Source organism: Canis lupus, chromosome 13 (genome assembly GCF_003254725.2).
Source record: "Canis lupus dingo isolate Sandy chromosome 13, ASM325472v2, whole genome shotgun sequence".
Taxonomy (NCBI): Eukaryota; Metazoa; Chordata; class Mammalia; order Carnivora; family Canidae; genus Canis; species Canis lupus.
In genome coordinates this window covers 10,273,682-10,300,788 of record NC_064255.1, presented here as the reverse complement: position 1 = coordinate 10,300,788, position 27,107 = coordinate 10,273,682, and the positions used below count along the sequence as shown (strand labels likewise).

Genomic DNA, 27,107 nt, shown 5'->3' with positions numbered 1-27,107 from the left:
GATCTCATCCGGGATGTCTTAGGGCAGTACTTCTCAAATTTGAGTGTACAGATACCTCAAAGGCTTGTTAAAAACCCAGAATATGCAGCCCTACCCCTGTCTCTGAGTTGCTGACTCAGTAGGTCTGGGGTGTTGTCTGAGAATCTGCATTTCTAACGAGGTCCCAAGTGATGCTGATGCTGCGGATTTAGGACCACACTTTTAGAACCACCATCTTAGAGGGTTGAGATGATTGGTGAATTTAGGACAAAAGGATGGTTTAAAACTACTCTATAATTGCCTGACCTGCTTCACAGACCTAGTTATAAACCTCGCTAGGAAGTGACAAATCATCAGCTCTGACATGGAGATACTTAGGTGACAATCAAAACATAGAAATCTTTACTTTAGCTTTAACATTTCCAAAGCAGGGCTGTTGCTTTCAATTTAGAAACTTTTACACAGTCTCTTCCCCTTCTCCAAAACAGTGGGGCTTGGCTTAAAATTCAGATATTTATTTCCCTTCCCTGTGACGCAACCCCAGCATTTGGCTTTAGAACTAGGTATTTTACCAAGTTCTGGGTTGCGTTAAGGAAGGCATCTGCATCCATTACTCCCTACCCTGGAGCAAGGATTTTCTCTCTCAGTGAGGTTATATTCATAATCCAGTAACTCTGGGTCATCTTCTTACCACCATGAGCTGGTCTCATTGCTGAGGCTAAGGGGCAAGGTCGTGGAGTAACTTAAACAAAACCCAAAGTAACGTCATGGAATTCCTGATCTTTGAGGGCTACTCAGGGTCAGAATGACCCAAGAATGAAGGCTCACTTTTAGGCATGTTGTATCCTAAAATTGGGATAGGATAAAGCAGAGATTCTAGTTTTATTTTTAATTTTTGATTCTCCATGACAATGAGAGGGACAGGTATGGAAGGACAAATGATCCATAGAGCATTTCTTTTTTGTCTATGGAATATATTACATACAAGTGGATTTACTCTTTTGGCTTTTTCCTTTGGGAGACTTGTGCCTCTGGAAATACAAATAGTTGTTTATCAGAATGGAAACTCTGGCTAGATGAGTAACTGGAATAAACCCAATTCATTTTCTCATTATCAGGAAAATGAAGAAATAAATGATGGTATAAGTCATACAATGGAATATTATATAGTAGTCAAATGAATGCCCTACAGATGCATAGAGAATCTTAGCAATATGATTTTGAATGCAAATTGTCCTGAAAGATTATAGATATATAGTAGGCTGTTTATTAAAAAGTGAAAGACAAAACAGAAAACAAAAAAGAATCTACTTTTTAGGAATACTTATAGGTATGATCATTCTTTATAAAAAGGAAAGCAAGGAAATGGTGAACAGGAGATAGAATGAGGAGGTAGATATAATTTAGTGTCGATGTTCTAGGTTTTGTGATAGGTGGTGGTTTCTTCATTTACTATAATAAATGTAAGGAAATAAAAACACAAGTACAATAATAAATAAATATGAATACTGGCTCATATGAATTGGTCAATAAAGAACTAAAATAAAGGTAATCTTACATGGGCCAATGATGAAAGTGTGTCAAGAACCAAGGAATTTGATTAATGAAAGTCTGTGCATCTGTGACTCATAGATTTTCTACAACGAAAATAATGAAAAGTCACTCTCGGGACCCATGCTTGGTTCCCACACAGCACTGTGACTTGAAGTCTTTGCCACTTTGTCCCATCCCTCATTTCTGTTGGTCCAGTTGGTTCTTTCTGCATGAATATCACTAAGGGAGGGTAACAGTAGGCCATTGAAGATTGCCAGCAGACTCACTTCAGATGAAACCATAGCTGTGGTATCACTGGGGTAGGAAAACCATGTTGTTCCTTTTCTCTGATCTTTACCTTTCTGAGGAAGGTAACATGTTGACATGTTTTCTCAGAGAAGCAAAGCTAGAAATTTTAGAAAATAAAGACTGTGTCCAGTATGAGAAACTTATTGCCAGACACAAACATTGGGGCCTGTGGCTTAGAAGGATGCTCATTTAGGGGTGTCTGGGGGACACAGTCAGTTAAGTGTTCAGCTCTTAGTTTTGGCTCATGATCTCAGGATCATGAGATTGAGTATTGAGTGCTTGAGGTTCCCTCTCTCCCTCTGCCCCTCCCCACTGCTCACGCTCTCTCTCCTTCAAATAAATAAATAAATGAACCTTAAAAAAAACAATAAGAAAGACGTTCAACTAACTGGCCTCTGGACTGCCTTTATGGTCTCATTCCCTGATGTTGCTTCTCCCTCCGGTGCTGTTCCCTTCACCCTGGACAACTATCCCCACCACTCCCCGTGCAATGGGCTTGAATAGTCATGCCCACTAGTTTTGAAAGTTAGTTAGTTCAATGAGCCTCTTCCACAGAATCTTAATCCTTCCAGAAGAAAGTAGTATTTCCCTTTGTTGACCTCTTTTAGAAACCAAGTTGTGTCCTCCTAAGGCATTTGCCCCTTTCTGACGGCAGGATCAGTGTCTCAACTGGACATCTGCTAGGTGTGCAAAGAGCTGTGGCGCATTCAAATATGAACTAATGAAATCTCGCCCTTGTGCAGATGTTGTCTTCCGCCGTGCATGCGACCCACAGCCTCTATGGGAATGTTCGGTAGTTAGCTCTCTCTGTGGTTTAGTGTGCTTTAGGCTTTCATGTGAAATTGGAGAGAGCGGTTGATGCAGCCCAGAGCCGAGGATTTACTCAGATTTACTCGTTGATTTATGATCTAAAGTGGGGAGGAAGAATCCTTACCACCCTCTGTCAGAACCGTCTTCTATTTTCATGCTAGCTTTGTTACTCACACCCAAGAGGACAGCCTGCCCTCACTCCTCCTTCCTGCTCCAAGTCCTTTTCCCTGATTTTGGCCAGATGTGTTTGGGACCCAGATGTGGTTCAGAGAGGGTGATCATAAGAAGAAAATAAAGGCAGTATTTTAAAGTGTTTACTGAGTGCCAGGCACTACCTTTTGATATATTAGCGTATATAATCTTTGCAACAACTCTATGATATAGGTACTGTTATCTTTTCCCTTTTATAGAAGAAAGCGAGGCACAGAATGGTTATGTGCCTTTGCCAAGGTCACACACCTGGTAATTGATGCTACTAAATCCTATCACCTCATAAAAAGCAAAGAGAAACAACTTCACATTGAAAGTGCAAGAGAGATTGAAGAGATTGAAAATGCAAGAGAGAAACGGAGAGGGGATACATCATTCATGAGCCGAGAGGAAAGCACATCAAGATATTAGAAGTGGAGCATGGCTGAGTGCTGACAAGGTCCAGTGATGTAACTCTCTGGCAGACTGTTCCAGTACAGGAAGGGGAGGGTCAGTGTTGCTGAGAAAGTGAAGGGAGCCGGCCGAGTGCGACAGGCGGCGTCAGTGTAGATGTGGATTGTGGCACACTGCCCCCCAACCCCAGCACCACAGCTCAGGTGGGAGGGGCCTGTGAGGGGAGAATCCACACTGCGTGGTGTGCCCTGGAGGTTGGCCCACAGGGTGGGGAGGATGAGGGGAGGCAGCCAGGTCTCTTAGGTCTTAGAGTCAAATAGGAAAATGGTGCTTCCGACAGAACAGAGGTTAAAAAACAAAATAAAACAAGGGGAGCCTCAGTAGCTCAGTCAGTTAAGCATTTGACTCTTGATTTCCTCTCAGGTCATGATCTCAGGGTCGTGAGATTGGACATTCCATTGGGCTCTGCGCTCAGCATGGAGTCTGCTTGAGATTCTGTGTCCCTCCCACCGTTGGAGCTCTCCCTCTCTCTCTCTCTCTCTCTGTCTCATAAATAAAAAAAAAATAGATAGATACATAGATAGATACAAAGATAGTTAGATACATAGATAGAATCTTCTTAAAAAGTGAAACAAAATAAAAAACCATACTGTTTTAGAGTGGTGGTACGGGTCTGTGTAGCAAGCAGTAGATCAGGTCATCTCTTCCTAACAAGTGAGTGTTTTGTTCCATTCACAGTCTCAAACTGCCTGCAGACAACACCACTTCACTGGGAGGGGAAGATGAGGTGGCTTCAAAAAAGACTCATCCTTTCCTTTTCCCTTATACTCTGTACTTAAAGTCACACACCTCAGTCCTAGCCCTGCTCTGACTTTTTAGTGTTGGTGGCTTCTCGGTCTCCATTTCTCTCTTCCTACCATGTCATCACCGCCTTCCTCCCCTGTTAACTGCCCCCACAAGGACACCCCTGCTCTAATCCCACCCCACCACCTCGAGGATGGCTTTTCCCTGAGGTAGATTTTCCTGCCAGACACGGAGGCAGGCACTTCATTTTGGTAAACGCTGAATAAACACTTCTCCTTAAATAGAAGCGGCAGGTTCTCCAGCTAGCTTGTTTAAAGGGGCAGAAGAAAGTTCAGTTCAGTGAACTTGACAAGAAATTAAAGATAAGGAACATATGAGAGTCTGGAAAATTCTTCAGGGAGGATTTGTTTTTCTTATATCCAGGCTCCCAAAATAGTCAAGTAATCAATTAGGATGAAGTTCATGGCCACAATGGATGTAACCCACCCCAGAACTGCTCAGTGGAAGGCAGTGGGACACAGTTGCCCACTTGCCAGAGGGTTCACCCCCAATGCTGATTCAGCATGGGGATGGCGTGTGCCTGTGTGGTTTGGCGCCATTCAGCATACCAGCCACCAACACATCGACCACACCAAAGGCAGCAAGGTAGGGCTGATGGGATAATCCAAACGGGGAGCGTGCTACATTGTGAGGTGATTCTCTCTGCCAAGTGGTATTTGACACCTCCAGCTCCAAACTGGTCAGCCCCTCCTCTTGAAAACAGGATTATGAGGACTTGAAACCGTGGACCAACTGCTAAGTATCCCACTGGCTTTGCAAACCAAGTGTGCCTGAGTTTGGCTGGACCTGGGCTGGTTCTCAGACAACGTGTGCCTTGTCTATGTCCCTGTCTCCCCAGGGACAGGGGAGAAGATGGATTGAAGATGGATTTAGCCCAGGAAGGTGCTTCTGCAGAGCTCTGAGGGGACAAGCCACTCTGGAAGTTAGATTCTTCTATTTTGCGCACTTTGTCCTTGACAAATGTGGTAGCTGGTCCATGTCAACTTCTGCTCACTGACCTTCAGCTTACCATTGAAGAAAGTCCTTGCAATCTGATCAGACCTGGAGGAAGATTCCATCTGCTCTTTATCTTTAAGGTCGCCTCCTCAGTGTGGTCTGGGACCACTGGCTACATAGTCATCTGTGGTAATTAATGAAAATGCAGATTCCTGGATTCCCCCCAGACCTTCTGAACTGGAACTTTTGTGTTACCCAGAAATCTGCACTATGACTTAACTTTCCTGATGATCTCTTCCCACAGTAAGGTTTAGGAATCAATGCATTTTTAATAATAATTATAAAATGAATATTTATGAAACTGTCAAGCACTTCCCATGCATTTCACTTACATTTATTTCAACTTAACAATCCTCCAAGATAAGTACTGCTATCCACCTAGAGTGGGGCCTGATACATAAGACTTGGCAGATGTTAATTAATTTTCATTAAACAAATTAATCTTTAAAAATATATACATGCACACATATATAATGTACATACTTACATACATAAATAAGAAAAGTAAGTTTTAGTGAGGTTAAAATGACTTAGGCAAGAACGCGTAGCTGCTGAGAGAGAGGGCCAGAATTTATACTGCCTTCTTTATGTATAGCTTGTTGGTGTGTGATTTTGCAGGCTGGCACCTCCTTCTGGTGATACTGGGTAGTTTGTGGCAGTGATTATAAAGGATCCCAGAGGCACCTGGTTGGCCTTGGGTTGAATTGCTGGATCTCTTGTCTAGGGTTCTCTTCTTGGCCATCTCTGGTAAATTAAGAGGGCCACATATTTAGTACTGATCAAGCAGGCCCAGGGAAGTTGGGTGGTCATCCACAGAACCAAACAGCACCCATTGTCTTTCCTGTACTCTGCTCAGGTTGGCCAATGCATAGTCTTAATTTTCCCCAGAGTGAAGCAAAGGGAGACTAGATGTCTCATGGGTTCCTGTCGGAAATGTTCACTTCCCCCTGCTTTCTTGAAGTTTCTTTATACCCACTTTATCATTTATCTGCTTTTTTGGTCAGCAGGTGTATTCTCTGTATTTCTGCCAAGACAGGTCGTGGAGCCAGCCCAAGATCAGGGAGTGAACAGGTGGAGCTGTCTTTGACGCTTTCAGTCCTCTTGGGCCTCCTTTCCCGTGCTCCTTCCCTCCCTTTCTCAGACCTTCAAAGCTACCTGGCTTAGAGGACTGGCCTTTGGTGAGAAGAGATCAGTAAACCTATGTGCATTTTCCCTGGGGCTTTCTTAAGGTGGGGTTCTAACTCAGGAGCAACTCTAGAGATTTTTGGAGGAGGCCAAGGAGACTTTGTTTTAGGACAACAGATTTTTTAGATGTGCTCTGTTTTACATGCACACACAAACTAAAAAATAGAAACATACTCTCCACTGACAAATGGCTGAAGGAAAACCAGCTTTTGTAAAGAATGTTTGTAAAAATGTTTGACTTAACTAGGTAAGGCATTTTGTCTCACAGAGCTTTTTAAGGGAAAGATGTTTAAAAGCTCTCTTCTAGCCTTCAAGCCACTGTACCCATAGTTCTAACTAGAAATTATAAGAAATTATAATAGCTAACATAGATTGAGTGCTTCCTATGTGCCAGGCACTATTCTAACTTCTTTGCATGCTTCGCTTAATTCCTACAATCTCTTAACAATACTTATTATTAATATCTTTATCTCCATTTCACAGAATAGGAAACTAAGGCAGAGAAAGGGTAAATAATTTGCCAAGCCTTTACAGAGCTTGGTAGAAGAGGCATGATTCAAACCCAAGTGACTGGACTCCAAAGCCCTCTTAATACTTACATTAAATGGTGGGATTGCTTTTATTATGAAATGCTTTTTCTTTAAAAAAAATTTAGATTTTTTACAAAGGAAAAATCAATTGTCCATAATTATTAGTGTATCCTATTTTTTTAATAAGAGTAATATGCACATGGTTAGAAAAGCCAAATGGCTCAGAAAGATATAAAATGAAGATGAGAGTCCCTTTAGATCCCTACTGTCCCATTCCCAAGGGAAACCAATATTAACAGACCTTTTTTAATCTCTCAACAAAAACATTCTATGTATGTAGCTAATTATACATTTGTGAAGAAGGAGACATGCCTCACCCCCTATTCTGCATCTAGTTTTTCTAATCTAGCAACAGGGCTTTGAGATGTTTTCACTCCAGCATGCCCAGGTTCATGCCATCTTTATCATGATACAGAGTATTCTCCTAGGTTGCTGTACCCCCTGACTTCACTGGTCCTTGTTGATGAGCATTTTGGTTGTTTGTTTGATGTTTTTGTGCAGGAACAATTCCTAGCAGTACAGCTTTCTTTCTTACACATGTTATACCAACTTAGACTCTTGCTGACTCTTAGCGTTTTTTTCCAAACCTTCAACAGAACTAGTATTATCAAACCTTGATTTTTAAAATTTTTTACTAACCTTGTAACTAAAAAAAAGAAAAAATCCTTGTTTACATTTACATTTTTTTAATATGTGTGAGGTGGAATGGCTGTTCATGTGTATTGATCATTTATTTTTCTTTATCTGCCATCTGCCTGTTCATGTCCTTTGCCCATTTTTCTGTTCTTTTTTTTTTTTTCTGATTTTTGTATGAGCTTTTGGTAAAGTAAGGAGATTGGCCCTTTGTCTGTCATATATTGTAAACATTTTCCTTCAATTCATTATTTGTCTTTGCTATTTTCCCATAAGCAGTATTGCTGTTGTATAGTCAGATTCTTCAATACAAAATTATTCTCCAAATACTTTAAATTTGAACTTCCTTCTGTTTTTGTTTATATATATGCTTTTAAATTTATGATGGCTCCATTCATTGAACATCAATCATAATGAAGATAAACCCTTTCTGTAATTATGACATTAATGAAAACAATACTTAGAGTTTTTCAGGAAGACTTCTGAAATGCAAGAAAACCTGTGTATATATCTTCAATATATTGATCTTTGGATCAGATACTCCTTTTCTAAAATAAATAACCTATAGGAGTTTTAGAGAATAGTTTTCAGAAACTAAAACAAAAATCCTGTTTAGTTTGTGAAGCATTTCTTGGATTCATTGGTTGGGTGCCCCAAAGCTTCACAGCTACGAGTCCATTCTACTGAATCTACCTTAGAGAAGCTTTTTTTTTTTTTTCTTCTTTAATAGTGTCTTCTGTAATTGTATGTGTCCACTGCCTCAGCTGCTTCTTAATAGCTCTGCTTGGCTTCAGTGGAAATGGCTCCTCTCCCCCTAGAGACCTTTAAATAAAAGATCTGTGTATCTGTGTGTGTGTTGGGGGAGGGGAAGAGGATGAAGGGATGGGGAACTATTTTTTTGTTTTTATTTTTTTCCTTTTTTAATTTGCTGCCTCTATTTGAGGTGGGGATGTAGGTGGCCAACCTGAATTAATTTGATAGCTCTGTAATGACAAAGGATAAAGGAAAGTTTGGGGTTGCTTCAATCAGTGGTTTAGAATGGCTTAACACAGCTTAGTAGACTCGGTTTTCAGAGGCTTGTGATGTTCTGATGTCTGAGGACTCCATAGTCTCCTGAAAACAAAAATAATAATGTCCTAAGAGACCAGATTGCGGGCAGTGCTTCAAAAAAATAAGTTTAGTTATCAGTTTTTGCGCATACTCTTAATGTTTCCATTTTTCTTTCCTTCTCTAATTTCTGGCCTGACCATCACATGCACAGATTGCTCATTACCCTAACATTATGAATAAGAGTAATGCCTCTCCAGAGAATCCAGCAGAACTACCAAACAGAAACCACCAGAGTTTCTGGTGACCAGTGAGAAGGGCTTCTTATTGGTGGAGTTCACCCTTTGCTGCAGGACGTGTAGTCACCAAGACAGTGGAATCGAGAGGTAGTTTACAGATCATCAAGTTCATTCACCTCTTTCTGTCCTGGAATCCTGCTCCACCAACGCCATTTAAAACTCCCTTCAGAAATATCAGATTGGGAGACAGAACATGAGAGACTCCTAACTCTGAGAAACGAACAAGGGGTAGTGGAAGGGGAGGTGTGGGAGAATGGGGTGACGGGCACTGAAGGGGGCACTTGACGGGCTGAGTACTGGGTGTTATACTATATGTTGGCAAATCGAACTCCAATAAAAAATATACAAAAAAATTAAAAATAAAAATAAAACTCCCTTCTGCTGTTCAAACACAAGTCATCAACAGCCAACTCTTGTGTCCTGGGCTTTGTCAGAGTCTTCTCTGTGACCTCAGAGATTTACATTCCAGTATCTATATAGTCTTGACCACAAAAACTGCTTTAGGCTAATGACACTCAAAAATACATATAACACAATATATATTAAATTTCTTGAAATTGAGCATATCCTTTGACTTAAAAATTCTTTCAGGCATTTATTCTAAAGAATAGCAGACAAGGAGGATACCTGGGTGACTCACATGGTTCACAGTCTGACTTCAGCTCAGGTCATGATCTCAGGCTCCTAGCTCAGTCTTTTTGGCCCTCTCCCTCTGCCACTACCCCCTCCCCTACTAGCTTGCTCTTTCTCAAATGAATAAAATTTTCAAAAAAAATTTAAAACCTTAAAAAAAAAAAGAATAGTAGACAGATATGTCAATTTGCATGCCCCAGGGATATCCATTGAACATTAAGCCTGTATTTAAAGGCCTGGACCCGGGGGTCAGACAGACTAGGTTCAAGTCTTACCTCCACTTCTTTTTTTTTCTTTTCTTTTTTTTGCCTCTACCTCTTGTTCATGTCACTCAACTTCTCTATCTCATCTGTAACAGGGACTGATAAGTGTCCCTACCTCAAAGGGTCTATACTATCATGAGCAATAAATGAGTGATTATATAAATATGCTTAGGATGATTTTTGGCAGAGTGTTACTATGTAATGATAGAAAAATTAGACATAGCGTATATATTATTTTATTTAATAAAACAAAATGTAGGTGCCCCTGTGTGGCTCAGTTGGTTAAATGTCTCCCTTCAGCTCAGGTTATAGGATGGAGCCCCACATTAGGCTCCCTGCTCAGCGGTGACTGTGCTTCTTCCTCTCCCTCTGCTTCCCCTGCTTGCATGATTGCATTCTCTCTCTCTCTCTCTTAAATAAATAAAATCTTTAAAAATAAATAAATAAATAAAACTGAATGTAGGGGCCCCTGGATGGCTCAGTTGGTTAAGTGTCTGACTCTTGGTTTTCACTCACGTTATGATCTCAGGGTTGTCAGATCGAGCCCTGCTTCATGTTCCACACTCAGCACAGAGTCTTCTTGAGTTTTCCCTCTCTGTCTCCCTCTGCCCCTTTCCCTGCTGTTTCTCTCTCTCAAATAAATTAATTAATTAAAAAATATATATATATATCTAAAATAAATTGGAGTATATTTTGAAGATATTCACATATTAAAAGCAATTAGGTTACATAGTAATGTATTAACTAAGAATGCTGAGTGATTATATATCAAAAGGTTAACTATGATTACTTTTTGGTGATGGGACAATAGACTACACTTTGTCCTATGGATCATTGCTATTTTCTAAATTTTCTACAAAGGAAATGTATAAAAAAGTTGTCTTTTTAACCCTTGCAGAAGAAGAAGAATTGCTAACATTTATTGTGACTTTACAGGGAATCAGGCGCTTTATATATGTGTGTGCGCGTGTATTTGTATATATACACACGCACACGTTCTTTGCTTACAATAACCTTAAGAGGCAGAATCCATGATTATCATCTCCATGTAGCAGATTTAGAAACTGAAGCACAGAAAGGTGAAATAACTTGCCTCAAGTCCCCCATCTAGTGAGTGGTACTGGTGGGATTTGAACTGGGGGTCTCTGACTCAGGGCCTGTGTTAGGTATTCTCTTTGTATGGTCTGAATAATACAGATGAGCATTGACCTACAGCCCTCGCAACAGTAACCTAGTTACACATGCTGTTTAAAGGAAACGAATAGAGAGAGCCTCTGATCCTTGAGTCTTTTCGATAAATGGGGAGCTTTCAGGTCTCCAGTCATTCTCTTAGTTACCTTGTTAGTAAATGGGAAGAATATGTATATCAGGTGATGTAGTAAAATTAACCTATCTGTGTATCCCATAAAAAGGGTGTATTGACTTTACATTGCATTAACCAAACTAGAAATATTTTTTAAAACATAGCAAAGTGAAATGGCATAAGTAGCATAGACATTTTTATCTATGCTGTCGCTCAGTAGTGAGGGCAACCGCCAGGTCTCCTGAATGAGTCTTCTAACCTCCTTCAGAGTGTAGAAGGTGAGTTAGAGGAGTATAGGAAGAAACTTGGGCCCTGCCAATACACAAGGGTCAGTATATTGAGTTCCAATAGCAATAAAGTGTAGAACAAACTTGTGCCTTCAGTTCAGAGTAATTAGCACAGACCAAAGGCATCCTGAGGAGAAAATGGATTTTCAGCAGTTGTCTGGTCTGTTTCTATTTTAGAATTTCTGTTTTTATTGAGGCAGTTAAGTTATAATTGATGGGGTTTTGTGTTTCTTTTCAGGAATGAAAATTGGGTGTTTCAGAATCATAATCTTATGTTAGAAAATAATATCTCAAACCTGGTGGCTGCAACCACAGCATCTATTTTTTGAAAATTGTCTGCTTTTATCACTTAATAAGCATCCTGATAATTTACTAGCTGACGAGGCTGGCGGAATTAGGCTGTCAGGACTAGCATATTGCCGGATAGTACTACCAATCGTGAGTCCTTGAGATAGTAAAATACTTCGGTTTAGCCAGAGCATTACTCAGAGGCAACTAATTACAGTTGGGGAGCTCATAACAACATTAGACAGTCTCTGAAATCCGGAAGGAATCGCCAGTCCCAGGCCTGATAAATTGCCACCCTCCTTCTCCCAGAATTCTTTCTTATTTTTTTTTTTTTAAGATTTTATTTATTCATGAGAGACACAGAGAGTCTTCCAGAATTCTGCTGGGAATTAGGATTCACTGCTGTCATCTATGTTAAGGGGTCATTTTTGGTGTCTTTCCCAGAAGAGGCTGAACTTCCTGAGAGGACCTGGGAGCCGGGGAAGGGATTTTTCTTTTTCTGCCTCCCTGTTGTCTTCCCTTCTAGCAAAACAGCTACAACCCGTCAGTGAGAGGATCTGTTCAGCGGTGGGCCAGTCTGGCTACATCATCTTGGCAGTTAGGGAGATGGTAGTATATAGCTTACCCAGGAACCTCCCCCGTGCCCCTCTTCTTCCCATGGCCTTCCAGAGGACGCAGCATGGTATGGAGAAGTGGCGTGGGGACTTGGTCCTGGCCAGGATTTATCCCCCACAGGCCTCGGACAAATCAGTTTTGATTTCTTCAGTAGTAGAATAGGGAGATTAATGTCTGCCTTACAGAGTTGTCAAGATTAACAAAGAATAGAAAACGTGTCCTAGAGGGCCTAGTGCCTACAAGGCCCTCAATAAATAGTTACTAATGTGATGATCATTATTGTTCACTACTTGTTAGAAACTCAAAGGATTTAGATTATTCATATTTTCTTCAACCCAGAAATGTGAGCTGGCTCTGAGTTCTAGACCAGAAGACTCACAAACCATGTGGTAGGAATTGACAGATAAGGTCAAATACAATTATATACCTAGATTTATTTTCCAAAAGCATATGGAATTTTATCTTTTTTTAAATCCTCTCTTCCTTCTTCCCACTTGTTCTCTTTTGCCTCTTCCACTCTCCTTCAATTCCACAGGCACCCCGTGGAATTTTTCTATCATTACCATTTCAGAACTATGTAACTTTTTGTTAGAAATGAATTTATATTGGGGCATCTGGGTGGTTCAGTGGTGGAGCATCTTCCTTTGGTTGTGATCCCAGGGTCCTGGGAATGAGTCCCACGTCAGGCTCTCTGCATGGAGCCTGCTTCTCCCTCTGCCTGTGTCTCTGCCTCTCTCTCTCTCTCTCTCTCTGTCTCTCTCATGAATAAATAAAATCTTAAAAAAAAAAAAAAAGAAATGGGGACACCTGGGTGGCTCAGTGGTTGAACATCTGCCTTTGGCTCAGATCGTGATCCAGGGGTCTTGGGATTGAGTCCCTCATTGGGCTCCCCACGGGGAGCCTGCTTCTCCCTCTGTGTCTCTGCCTCTCTGTGTGTGTCTCTCATGAATAAATAAAATCTTTTTAAAAATGAATTTATATTATTTGGCCACAGAGCATGTTTCTAATTACATACAGATCTGTAGTCTGATGTGATTTTTGTAAACTAATGAACAATCTCCCTGCACAAACCACCCCACCATCACCCCCCCACCCCGCCCCCAACTAAAATGTTCACCTCACAGCATAATTCACAGTTTCTATCACTGTTGCTGTGAACTTTCTTCATCCTGTTTGGAAATGTTCAGTTCCTGCTTTTAGTCACCGTTGTGTTCTCAATAGAAAAACAGCAGCTGGGGGCCCTGAGTGGCCCAGTCGGTTAAGTGTCTGCCTTCAGTTCAGGTCATGATCCCAGGGTCCTGGGATCGAGCTCCGCTCCCTGCTCAGCAGGGAGTCTGCTACTCCCTCTCCCTCTGCCGCTCGCCCTGCTTGTACTCTCCTTTTCACACTCTCTCCCACATGAATAAAATATTTAAAAAGAAAAAAAAAAGAGGAAAAAAAGAAAAACAGCAGCTGCAGTCAGAGTCACTGATCAGATAGCGCGGTTCAGGCCGTTATCTGGAGCCCAGGCTTTCTTCCCAGCTGCTGCTAACTGGTTGATTATCTCCAGACGCTAACGTGACGGATTCGAGCGAGTATGGCTAGCCGACTGCAAAAAGCCCAAAGATAAACTCCCCTGGAAAAACTACTCTGGGCCGACAAGTATGCTTTCCATTGCGCCTAACGTTGGGGCCAGCGCGTCCCTGTTGTCCAGGGAGTGCCCCGGGGCGCAGGAAGAGGCCCCCACCTCGGGTCACCGCCGATTGTCTGCTGGAAGGTCGGCCTGTAGGAAACCAGCGCACTGTGCAGCTCAGCGGGGTTTATGAAACGATGTCCCCGTTCTTGTTCTCGCACCTTCTCTTGTTTGCTTTGAGGAAAAGGCCGGGAGCCGGGCAGCTCTGGAATCCTGCCACTTGCCGAGCCAGTGTGCCCTCCGGGGAGCCCCAAGGAGAGGCGGGGAGGGGCCGCGTTCGCAGGTTCCTCTCCTTCACGCCTCTCTCCCGCCGTTGTCTTGCAGGTAGCGAAGCTGATTTTAGCTCCTCGAGCAGCACCGGCAGCATTTCGGCTCCTGAGGTCCACATGTCTGCGGCGGGAAGCAAGCGGTCCTCTCTCTCACGCAAGTAGGCACTGTTTCCTGCTCTCTGATTGTGAAGACACTACACAGGTGACTTACCTGTACTTTAGGCTTCCGTGGAGCCACTTGCATGGCTGTCAGTTCATATTTAGTTATTACTCAGTGAACAGTTTTTGTTTTTTATAATGATTTGAAATTAGAACCTTTCACTGTCTTACCAGCTGTGGTCACAGGGCTGGAGCGCGCGTGTCTCCGAGGCCATCCCTCAGCCAGCCCTTGGCTGTGTGTCCACTCACCCTTCTCTCCTCCCCTTCCCTCACTTACCTGTGAACTCACCTGGTGTTAACGTAGTAGTTTCCACTTCCTACCTGCCTCCCCTCCATGAATCTGTCATCTCTTAGCTGGAAGCCTCTGACTTCACCATTTCTTTCCTCTAGCTGAGCTTACCTATTACCCTCATGAAAGAGACATCGTGAGCTCAGACTACTCCCAGCACTCACTTGGGGAAGGGGTGAGAAAAGAATAAAGTTCACAGATGTGACTGGCCGCCACCAAGAGGCATTAGAGCAGACTAGCTACTTATATGGACTCTGGAGCCAGGTTGCCTTGGTGGGAATGTCGGCTCTGTCACTTGCAGGCTGTGCGACCCTGAGCAAGTTGCTTAACTTCTCTGTGCCTCAGTTTCCTCATCTGTAAAATAGGGCTGTAATCATACCTACTTTGTAGGGTTCACTGTTAGGATTAGTTAGTAGACATGAAGTGTGGGTCAGTGCGTAGAGCCTAGCAGGCATCAACAAATGTTCACCATAGATACTATTTGGGTTGGGGAAAGTGTGGGAAACTCATGAGCCACCATTCACATGTGGTGGGAAAGATTCTAAGCCCCAGGATTCTCTCCTACTATGCATGATTTTATTTGTTCAAGTATTTATTGAGCATCTACTATGAGGCGGGTTCTGGTGATAGGGCAGTAAACAAAACTTTATGGAAATTATATTCATTCTAGTAAGATAAAAAAAGGACAATAAATACATAATAATATAATTATTTTTAAAAACATACAGGTAAAGAATATTGAGAGTAATGAGATGGATGGTATGTTTTGGATAGGCTGGTTCCAGACCTCTGAGCCAGGGAGGGACCCGAGCAATTCAGTGGAATGAGGAACAAGACATCTGGGGATGATTTGTCTTTAGACTTTGAGCAAATCATTTGACTTTCCTGGGCCACAGTGTCCACGTTTGTAAAAGGAGGTTTGGACCACATAATTCTTGAGGTCCCTTCATGGAGAAAAACAGGTTAGTTTCTAAAAACTTGCATTCCCAGGATTCAGGAAGCAGGTATCTCACATTTCTCTTCAGTGAGCAGAACATTTAGCTGATGTTTAAAAAGGGACTTGAGACCCCCTGGTGCACAATTTTATTGTTAAAAACAAAGCTGAAGCCAGACAAACCTGTAACAAAAGAGTGGAGCCCACAATGAAAAAGCCCAATTGTTCTATTCCCAAACACAATCTATTTGGAAATAAAATACCTCTGGGATCACATAATATGAATATAAACATTTTCTGTATAAATCAGATGTGGCTTGCTCTGAGAATAAACCATTTATCTAACCTATTCAAGAAAACTAGCACATACCTGTGGTACAAGGTATCAAAGAACAGAGAGCAAAAGAAAAAAGAAATGGCCTGTCGAAGAAGCTGATTGTATTAAGCACTTCAAAAGAACTTGTGTTTGTGGTTAAATTCCAAGGTAATGTCAACAATACAGAGTGATTTAGAGAAAATTGTCTAGTCTGGAATCTGTGGTTTCTCCAAATGACTAAAAATTGATATAGTAAACCTAAAATAGCTAAATAGAATTATGTGCAAATCAGATACATGCTTAATAGATGGAAAAATGGAAAATTGGAATTGGCAATGTTCTATTAGCCTCACTTTTTTTTTTTTTTTTTAAATCTGACCCAGGCATAGAGCACAGTCAGTAGATTTATGTGATGGGATATCTTGAGCACTTCACATAATTTTTGTGTTCTGTGGGACCATGCACTGAGGACGACTCCTCTAGATGTGCCAGGTATCCGGGCCAAAGTTTATAAAGCTTATCATCCTTTTAAATGGCTTGCTTCTCCTACAATAAATGAATATTCTCTGTGGAGAATCAGCTCCTGGGAAGAAGGCGAGCAGGAACATTTGGTGAAGGGGTGGGAGAAATAAGTGGCAGGTGGTGTTGGTGAGGATATTTTTGATGGGATCTTAAAAACAAAACTAAAGTTTCAATGATCTCTTCTTACAGAAGGCCAACTCTGTTAACATCTCTGAGGAATTCTCTTTTTTTAAAAGCTTTATTTATTTATTTTGAGGGGAGGGCAGAGGAAGGGCTGAGGAAGAGGGAGAGCCTTAAGCAGACTCCAGGCCGAACACAGAGCCCAATGCAGGGCTCCATCCTATAACCCTGGGATCATGACCTGAGCCAAAACCAAGAGCTGGACACTTAACTGAGTGTGCCATCCAGGCACCCCTGAGGAATTCTCTTTCTTAAACTAAAATCCTAATCTGACCAAGGGCAGATAGAAGTGAAAAGGAAAAAAAAAGAAAATGTTTGGAATTTGGAGCCAGAGAAACATGGGCTTGCGTTTAGCCTCCCTTATTAATTATGTACATGAGCCAGGGCCCTGAGCTTTACTGTTCTGGAAAATGGGATAATAGTGGCATCTACCTCATTGAAATAAATGAGCTAATCCATAGTGCCCAGAATTTAGTAAAAGGGTCATAAATGGATATTTTCCTCAGTAGTGATAAAAATAATACTGATGGACATGATGATGAAGAGGATGATTGTGATGATGATCACATTAGTTTGCTCAGGCTGCTGTCATAAGATATATCACAGACTGGGGGTCTCACACAATGGGAATTTACCTTCTCACAATTCTGAATGCCAGAAGTCCAAGATCAAGGTGTCAGCAGGATTGGCGTCTGCAAAAGCCTCTCTCCTTGGCTTAGAGATGGCCCTCTTGTCTCTGCTTCTTCAACAGAATTTTTATCTGTGCCTGCATCCATTTCCTCTTCTTATAAAGACATTAGTCAAGTTGGATTAGGATTTAATTAGATTTAATTACCTTTTTTTAAAGCCACGTTTCCAAATACAGTCACACTCTTAGGTACTAGGGGTTAGGGCTTTTTAACTTTATGAATTTTGGCGGGGGTGGGGGGAATGACACAATGCAGCCCTAACAGTGATCATCGTGATGACAGTGATGGTAGTAATGTTGCCTTGAAGTAAAGGACAACATTGGGGGATAGAAATTAATGTGGGCCCCTTGTGAGGTTCTCTTCCCTTTCTCTCCATTTCCATCTGCTGTATTCAGGTGTGCAGGAAGGGGTAGGGTCAGCAGAATTCTGCCCCTTTGTGGACTTCAGTCTTCTTGCCCACCACACCAAGGCATTTGGGGTAAGCTGAGGAAGGTAGCATAGGGTTTGCTTCTCACGGCTATGGCAAACATGGAACCCTGGCCTCTCCTTGAAAATGTTTTGCAATGACTTTGTACCCATATGTGTTAGCAGTTGAACGGAACTAAACTAATTCATTGATTATTTTTAAGCATGTAGTTTCTTTTTTAAAAGTCAGCTCTTGGTACGGCTGGGTGGCTCAGTGGTTGAGCGTCCGCCTTCAGTTCAGGGCGTGGTCCCATGGTCCCGCGATGATCGAGTCCTGCATCAGGCTCCCCTTGTCCTCTTGAGGAGCCTGCTTCTCCCTCTGCCTGTATCTCATCCTCTCTCTCTGTGTCTCTCATGAATTAAAAAAAAAAAAAAAAAAAAAAAAAAGGCAGCTAGTCAGCTCTTGCAGTCTAACAACTCATTTCCTGAAATATATCAGTATAGCAGATGTGTTCTTAAAAACTCCCATCGAGTTTAATTTGTATCTTAGTGACTGCAGCACAATAAAGGTTGGTGGTGAATTCTTCAGGTCATAACCACATGCATAGCCAGTATATAACATACCTGTTTACAAGCTCCAAAAGATATATTCTATCTGTGTAAAGTAAGAAGGAGATATTTCAGTAGAGTAAAAAAAAAAAAAAAAAATCTGTTTTTAAATCTTAGTTCAGCTGTGTGTTCTTGGGCCACATTACCCTTAGTTGCTTCGTGTAACTGAATACTTCATGTACTTCATGTAATGTAAATGAGTGGTAATCGTTGTACCAGCTTTATAGCATGAGGGTCAAAATTAAGTAAAACTGTGCTCGTAAAACATTGGAAGAGGCCCGGGATCTCAGAAGGTCATTAGTGAAGGTCGACTTGGAAGAGGACTCCCCTGGTCAAAACGAAGGCTTGCTCTTTCCTTTCTCTCCTGACTTGGAGAGGTTAATCCTGCACGTTTCTCATTGTCACATTCAGAAATGTCAGGCCGGTTGGAGTGGACTCAGAAGTGAAGTGTGGAGAAGCAGATCCAAGCCAGAGCCCATGTATTCTGCTGCTCAGCTCAGCACCACTGGGTTGCTGAAGTTGGTTTGTCACAAAGCCATCTGCCCATCTGTTCCATATAAAGTGTCCCCTTCTCATGAAAAGGAGGCAGAGTCTATCTGGATGATTTCAAAAGGAAAGAACTTTTTAACTTCAGAATCGGATGATGTTTCATTTATATGTGATTTACTGGGTTGACAGCTAGTTGAAGTTACATTTGATTTTAAGTAAGTGTGGTTTCGGAGCCAAGTCTGCCCACACGCACACTCACATTTACATGCGTTTCTCATTGACATGTGTCCGTTGGATACAACTGTAATCAAAATTGCAAAGAGAGGATTGTCAGAAAGCAGTACTTCTGTATGAAAGATATCTTGTTCTTTTTCATTTTCTTGTAATCAAGAAATATTCCCAACACTGAACTGAACTGTTATCCTATCTAAGTAATTTCAACATTCTCAAGATGCTTCCTTACATAGTGGGGTCAAGTTTCTGGAACTAGATTAATAGGGAAGTCCAAACAACTTTATCCTGTAATAATATCCTACAGCTGCATTGCCTTTAACATCTTATCAGATGCACTCACATGCATTCTTAGATTCGATTTTCCCATCAACTCTGAGGAAGGCAAGAAAAGTTATTAGAGATCCCCATGTATTCAGTAGATTCATTGCCTAAGCTCCTAATAAGTGGCAGTGCCAAGGCTCAAACCCAGTTTATTCATTTAGCAGTCATTTTGGGAACACCTAGCATGTGCCAGGAAGTAGTGGGGATATAAAAGAACAGATTGTGTTCCTGCCCTCAGGCCGCCCTAGTCTGGCAGGAAGGACACACAACCGTGCAGTTGTGATGCCATGTGATAAATCCCAGGATGGATGTTTGCACAGAGTACTAGGGACCACTGAGGAGCCACGTGTACACAAGCCTAGGGAAGGAGGAATCCGGAGAAGGCTGCTTGGAGTGTTCCCATCCGTCTGGAAGTTGGAAAAATCCCAAGGCATAGGGTAGGGAGCAGGAGGACATTCTAGGCAGAGAAAATGATAAATACAAAAACATAAAAGTGATGGGGAGCATGGGTCATCAGGAAACTGTAAGTTGTTTGGAATTCTGGAATACGGAGGGAGGAGTGCAGGAGGGTAGGTTGGATGGGGAGGTGGGATCAGACCTCGGGAGGTAGGAGCCCTTGAATGGCTTTGAGGACGCGATGGGAAGAGCCAGAGGCAGCCTCCGGGCTGAGGGGGCTGAGGGGGCGAGAAAGCAGGCGGCGGCCGGGCCGCGGGAGGCCTGTGACATTTCAGCAGTTACATGATGAAGGTTTTGTTAAATCATTGGCAGCGGAGGAAAGAAAATGGGTGGTAAAAGCTACAGGCTTGATACGTCCATGTGGGCTCCGCTCACCTGTCCTCCTCCTCTGTGGGCAGCCCCCCTTCTCCTCATTCTCCAGACGAGCCTCCCTAATGTTCTTGCCCCCCTGAACCACACCTGAACGCTTTTAAGCGGAAACAGGTGGACTGGAACCAGCCACATCTTCCGGCCGCCTCCAAAGCGAACCTCCACCAAATCGGTATTTCACGCGGTCTGTGCTCCTGTCAGGCGTCGGGATTAATTCAGAAACAAGCTTTAGGGCCAGAAAGTATTTGCGAGGAGGGCGGAGGGCGAGGCCGGTGCTTGGGGCGGGAGGAGAGACCTCGGGGCTGGCGGCCGCGGCCGCACCCAGCACCCAGCACGGCCGTTCTCCCCTCTTCTCCCAGCCGGGGCCCCCACGGGCGGAGCAATGGAGCCTCGTCCTACAAGGCCGCCGGCAGCCCGCCCTCCCCGCGGGAGAAGGACTTGCTGTCCATGCTGTGCAGGAGCCAGCTGAGCCCCGTGAACATCCATCCCGGCTACGCGCCGTCTTCCCCAAGCAGCAGCAACTCGGGCTCCTGCAAGGGGAGCGACGGCAGCCCGGTCCTGAGGTGAGTGCCCGGCGGGGGAGAACGGTGAGGCGCTCGCTCTGGAGTTCCGGCCTCGTTCTGTCCTGTCGTCGTCTGGGCCTTCCCTTCCCACGCTCGCCAGTCCCTCAGGGCAGCTGCGGGAAGGCCACCGAGGCTCAGCAGCCCCGGGGGGCTGGCACGGGGCGGGGGGGAGTCGGACCTCAGCCGCGGACTGGGGGCCACGTGGTGCCAGGACCGTGTGAAGCACTGACAAGGGCGTGAGCCTCAGAGAGGGCCCGGCTTCCCGCACGCACGAGGGCACCGAACACTTTGCTCTTCTCGTGGCAACGTCTAAGGTGATTCTGCAGGTCCCCGTTGCTGTAGTGTAGTAAGCAGTCGGGAGGGGATCCAGCCCAGTCTGGAGGGACCAGAGGAGGCCTCCCTGAGGAAGTGACCTTGAAATGAAATCTGAAGGTCGGGCAAGGAATTAAGTAGTCCCTGGGGGCCAGGAGGTTGTAGGAAAAAGGGCCTGCATGCCCAAAAGGACCCAACAGGAGGACTAGAAGGTTGGGAGCTGGACACAGGCCATCTTGGACAGAGTGTAGGCTCAGGGGGAGCAGGTGACTGTAGCGGCCTGGACTGGTTCCAGAGTCAGGGAGGAAGCTGCCAGCCCTCCACCCTCAGTCGTCTTCCTCCTGGGTGGCCCTTCTCGTCAGTCAGCTCTCTTACAGCAGGGATGCCCCACACTTGGCCAGGCCTGAGAGGGGCCGGCATTCCAGCTCAGGAAGTTTTATGGAACACTGGGCACTTTGTTTACAAAACACACTCTGTGACGGTGGAGTAGCCCTTTCCCTTTGGAAGAAGGAAACGTTCCACCGAATTGGCACACTCACACCAGGGATTGATCTCAGAACGATTTGAATCCAACTCCTAGCAATCAAGGTGTTCGGGTAGTGGCACACTGTGTGGAAAGTCAGGACATCTCACTCCCATCCTGCCTTCCCGCCTGCCCCGCTTATTGTCCCCTAATATAATAGTGTGTTACTATGCACCCACAGGCAAGCCTGTGCACAATTGTGCATTATTCTGCATGAGGTCATTCGTAAGCCATAGAAAATCCTCCCTCCCCACTATCTCCACTCTCTCCACAAACAACCTTCCTGAAGTCTCCCAAGTAATGAGCGGCCCTAAGAGTGGCGGGTGTGTCATAGCCCCCCTTCCCAAGTGAAGCGCACAATATTGAGGCTTAAGACCCCAATACACAGCTGTCGCTCCTTCTCAAGCCATTAGCTGTGTCTTAACTTTTCTTTTTACAGAAAAAGTAACAGTTCATTGCTTGGATTGTTTCAGGCGGTCTGGAAGGTACATGTCCTGTGGTGAAAATCATGGTGTCAAGCCCCCAAATCCAGAGCAATATTTGACTCCTCTGCAGCAGAAAGAGGTCACAGTGAGGCACCTCAAGACCAAGCTGAAGGAATCTGAGCGCCGCCTTCATGAAAGGTGAATCTGCATTCCTTTCACCCTGATTAAGGACGGTTTCGTTTTCCATAAAATGAAATACAAACCCACACTATTGAAAAATAGAAAAGAAGAAAAAGTATTTCATTTTCGCCAAATTCCTTAAACCAGTCTTTCAGAAGAGCCATTTCATATTCCTGTGTGATTTGGCTGTTTCAGGAATTCACCTGACAGGGTACCCCCTGCCTTTTCTGGGCGTGTACAGAAGCATTGGGTGTGTGCGTAGCTATTTTTAAATGGCAGGAACACTTGCAGGAACAATCCCATACTTCCAGCAGAAAGGGTCACACACGGGCCCCTATTAAGCCCTGTTTATCTCTCTGAGAGCGTGGATGGCCCTGTGTATTGTGATTCCTGCAAGCTATTTCTGTGCTGAAGGAAGAGGTTCATTATTCTTGGCTAAGTGTTAAGGTAAAAAACAGAAACCAAAAAACAGCCCATGCTTAAAGAGATCTTATCTCAGAGAGAAAGGACCTTTGACATCTTGGGGTGGGCCAGATTTTCTGCTTAATGATTTTTCCCCTGGAACATTTTGGGAATAGACGAACAGAGCTCTGACCAGGGTAGCATGAGTCAGATCTTACTTTCTGAAAGTCTTTGTTTATGATTTAAGGAACCGATGGAAGGGATTGAGCAGTCATGGCAGGGAAGCATACGACAATGAAACTGGAGTATAGTCAGGTCTAAACTTAGAAAAGCAAAACTAACATTCCTTCGAATATACCAGGAACCTGACCGCCTGGCCTTCATACCTACTGATAATATGAAAACTTGTATTTATATTGATTATGAAGAAATGATATGTCAGGAAGAATTTTTTGACAAAGATCTTAAAATAAGGTCCCATGAAGTATCTAAAAAAAAAAAAAAAATCCCATCTATTTTTTAGATGGATTTCCTTCAGTGTAGATGATGGTTCCAGGGTCATCTTACCCTAAGAGGAGACAGTAATCAACTCTTCAGAAAGTCCTTGCAGGGCACCTGGGTGGCTCAGTGGTTGAGCAGCTGCCTTTGGCTCAGGACATGATCCCGAGGTCCTGGGCTGGAGTCCAGCATTGGGCTCCCTTCAGGGAGCCTGCTTCTCCCTCTGCCTATGTCTCTGCCTCTCTCTGTGTGTCTCTCATGAATAAATAAATAAAATCTTTATTAAAAAAAAAAAAAGTCCTTGCAACATGTAGCATGTTATAGCTTAAAATTTTTTCAAATGATTATTAGAATATGATCAGAACAATGCTGCAGGGCTAAAACTTAACCAGTGTGCCTTCCTCTTTTGATAGGTAGTAACCTTTAAAAGTGAAATGGACTTTCCTTCCACAATGTGTAGACGTAAGAAAGGGTAGGCTACGGACGCAAAAGCTGGCAAAGAAATTCTAAAGTGTTCTCATAACAAAATTTCAAATATTAAGTACTGAAGGGAGGGAGGATAATGTTATATTTATTGCACCACCTGACAGCACCCAGGAAGAAAAAGACAAACAGCCACCTCATTTCATTTTTTATTCTGATTCTAGTTATTATCATTTTTGCTATTTTACAATTGTGGGGGGGCAGTTCCTGGCTAATACTTGTGAGAGAAAAATTGAAAACCCACTTAACCTCTGCATTTGAAGGGGAGTAGCACCGGCTCTCTGAAGTGGGTCAGGACTGGGGGGGGGGGGGGGCTAAGAGCTGCTGGCTCCCTCAGTTCAGCCAGCCTGTCCCCTCCCTGGGTCCCTCACTCAGCCAGCCTGTCCTCTCCCAGCTTCCTCACTCAGCCGGTCCTCTCCCTGGGTCCCTCACTCAGCCTGTCCTCCCCTCAACTCCCTCACTCAGCCAGCTTGTCCTCTCCAGGGTCCCTCACTCAGCCAGCTTGTCCTCTCCAGGGTCCCTCACTCAGCCAGCTTGTCCTCTCCCTAGCTCCCTCACTCAGCCTGTCCCCTCCCAGCTCCCTCACTCAGCCAGCTTGTCCTCTCCCCAGCTCCCTCACTCAGCCAGCCTGTCCTCTCCCAGCTTCCTCACTCAGCCGGTCCTCTCCCTGGGTCCCTCACTCAGCCTGTCCTCCCCTCAACTCCCTCACTCAGCCAGCTTGTCCTCTCCAGGGTCCCTCACTCAGCCAGCTTGTCCTCTCCCCGGGTCCCTCACTCAGCCAGCTTGTCCTCTCCCTAGCTCCCTCACTCAGCCTGTCCCCTCCCAGCTCCCTCACTCAGCCAGCTTGTCCTCTCCCCAGCTCCCTCACTTAGCCAGCCTGTCCTCTCCCCAGCTCCCTCACTAGGCCTGCCCCCTCCCAGCTCCCTCACTCAGCCTGTCCTCTCCCTGGGTCCCTCACTCAGCCAGCCTGTCCTCTCCCTGGGTCCCTCACTCAGCCAGCCTGTCCTCTTCCTGGGTCCCTCACTCAGCCAGCTTGTCCTCTCCCCAGCTCCCTCACTCAGCCAGCTTGTCCTCTCCCCAGCTCCCTCACTAGGCCTGCCCCCTCCCAGCTCCCTCACTCAGCCTGTCCTCTCCCTGGGTCCCTCACTCCGCCAGCCTGTCCTCTCCGTGGCTCCCTCACTCAGCCAGCCTGTCTGTCCTCTTCCTGGGTCCCTCACTTAGCCAGCCTGTCCTCTCCCCAGCTCCCTCACTAGGCCTGCCCCCTCCCAGCTTCCTCACTCAGCCTGTCCTCTCCCAGCTTCCTCACTCAGCCTGTCCTCTCCGTGGCTCCCTCACTCAGCCTGTCCTCTCCCAGCTTCCTCACTCAGCCAGCCTGTCCTCTCCGTGGCTCCCTCACTCAGCCTGTCCTCTTCCTGGGTCCCTCACTCAGCCTGTCCTCTCCCAGCCCCCTCACTAGGCCTGCCCCCTCCCAGCCCCCTCACTAGGCCTGCCCCCTCCCAGCTCCCTCACTCAGCCAGCTTGTCCTCTCTCCACAGGGAAAGCGAGATCGCTGAGCTCAAGTCCCAGCTGGCCCGCATGAGGGAGGACTGGATCGAGGAAGAGTGCCACCGCGTGGAGGCCCAGCTGGCCCTGAAGGAAGCCAGGAAAGAAATCAAACAGCTCAGACAGGTCATCGAAACCATGCGGAGCAGCTTGGCCGATAAAGACAAAGGCATTCAGAAGTATTTCGTGGACATAAACATCCAAAACAAGAAGTTGGAGTCTCTGCTGCAGAGCATGGAGATGGCGCACAGCGGCTCTCTGAGGGACGAACTGTGTCTGCACTTCCCCTGCGACTCCCCAGAGAAGAGCCTCCGCCCCAGCACCCCGTTGGGCCAGATGGCCGAGGCGCTGGCCCTGGAAGAGCAGGGCCCGGAGGAAGGGGCCGACGGCGAGCTGCTGCTGGCCGAGGCGACGGCCCAGGGCTCCGATCTGTTCGATGGGGTGGCCGCCGCCGCCGCCACACGGGCCGACGCCCTGGAGCTGCTTCGCTCGGCCCCCGGGGCCGAGGTCCTGGCGCTGGTGCCCGGGGCAGGGCGGCAGGAAGAGGGCAGCGCGGTGGCCGAGCAGGCCGTGCAGACCGACGTGGTGCCCTACAGCCCTGCCGTGTCCGAGCTCATCCAGCACGTGCTGCGGCTGCAGGAGCCCTGGCCCTCGAGCCCCGAATCTCCGGACGAGTCGGGGGCGGACTCGCCCGCAAGCTTCCCCGAGTCCATCTCCGCCTTCATGGTGGACCTGACGCCAAGAAATCCCAACTCGGCCATCCTTTTGTCTCCCGTGGAGACCCCGTACGACGACGAGGCCACGGCGGGTCCGGAAGCTCCTGCGCACCGCCTCATGAGGGAGCTGGACTTCGCAGGCCCGGCGGAGGCGGGGGCGGGGGCCGAGGCCGAGGCGAGGCGGGACGGCGGCGCGCTCCTGCTGGCTGCGCGCGGGCCCGCGGGGGGGCAGTACTGGAGCCGCAGTTTCCTGGTGGATCTCCTGGCCGTGGCTGCCCCCGTGGTCCCCACCGTTCTGTGGGCATTCAGTACTCGGAGGGGGGGCACGGATCCCGTCTACAACATCGGAGCCCTGCTCCGGGGCTGCTGCGTGGTCGCCCTGCATTCGCTGCGCCGCACCGCCTTCCACATCAAAACCTGAGGAGGAGGAGGTCGCCCCGTGCGCCGACCTGCCCCCGGGGGACCGTCTCTGGTCTGTCGTCTGGCTCCTCGTATTTGATTTGCACTATATTTAGTCGAAGCCTGTTCACTGTTTAAAACCGGAGGTATCTTCCAAGGCATGGAGACGTGGTTCGAGTTCAGTGTCCCACCAGTGGTAGAGAAAGCATGCGCCTGACCCTGCCGTGTCGTGCGAGGTACCCGTTCTTATCCTAGTGGTTCAGGAAGAGAAAATGCAGAGTTTGCACTTTCAAGACAGCTTCTGTAAGGCTGGCATGTTATCTCCTTGCTTTGCTTTGTGCCGTTTTAAAACGTGTAATTGTTACAGCATTCCAATGGTCTTGTGCACAGCAGGGGACTGTAACCAAAAATAAAACCGTATTTGTGTCATTGATTTGAAGAAGTCTTGAATAGCTCCTTAGTGTCTTACTTGGGGTTGATAAGGTTTGAGTGTTTGCAGTTTTTTACTAAATGTAGCTCCAAAGTTGTAAAATGGCTTGTTTGTTCCTAAACCTGTTAATCAATGAAACCGTATGTAAGTTTACAACGTATTAACTTATTTTTTGCTTATTATATAGTGTTTTATTGGAAATTGTTTGTACCTACACACTTCAGCATGATGAAAATAAAGATTAGTGTTTCCATTTAAATAAATGTTTTATCCTCCTATGAAATAATTATCTGTTTAGTTTTACTTCTGTATATAGTAAAAAAGACTAAATGGATAGATCCTTTCTTCTTTATGAATAGGGGCCTATAAAAATGGAATAAGAAATGAGAAAAAGGGAAAATTAATAAAGGTAAGGATTTCCTGCTGTCTTTAAAAAAGCATTGTTTCTGAATAAAAGTAGCTTTGATTGTTTGCTGTGAAATTA

General features: G+C 45.2%; 1 protein-coding gene across 9 annotated transcripts in view; it reads left to right on the top strand.

Annotated features, from left to right (window-relative positions):
- SYBU (syntabulin) overlaps positions 1-27,107 on the top strand; it is a 109,055-nt gene extending 81,948 nt beyond the window's left edge. For 8 of the 9 annotated variants that reach the window (XM_025450236.3, XM_025450234.3, XM_025450232.3 and 5 more), the window contains 4 exons: positions 14,234-14,336; positions 20,510-20,713; positions 22,022-22,171; positions 25,072-27,107. In XM_025450236.3, coding sequence (XP_025306021.1) covers positions 14,234-14,336; positions 20,510-20,713; positions 22,022-22,171; positions 25,072-26,215 — 1,601 coding nt within the window. In that variant the 3' untranslated portion in view covers positions 26,216-27,107. Of the gene's footprint in view, positions 1-366; positions 14,141-14,233; positions 14,337-20,509; positions 20,714-22,021; positions 22,172-25,071 lie in introns of those variants that run through there. The other variant, XM_035713930.2, reaches the window with a different exon arrangement.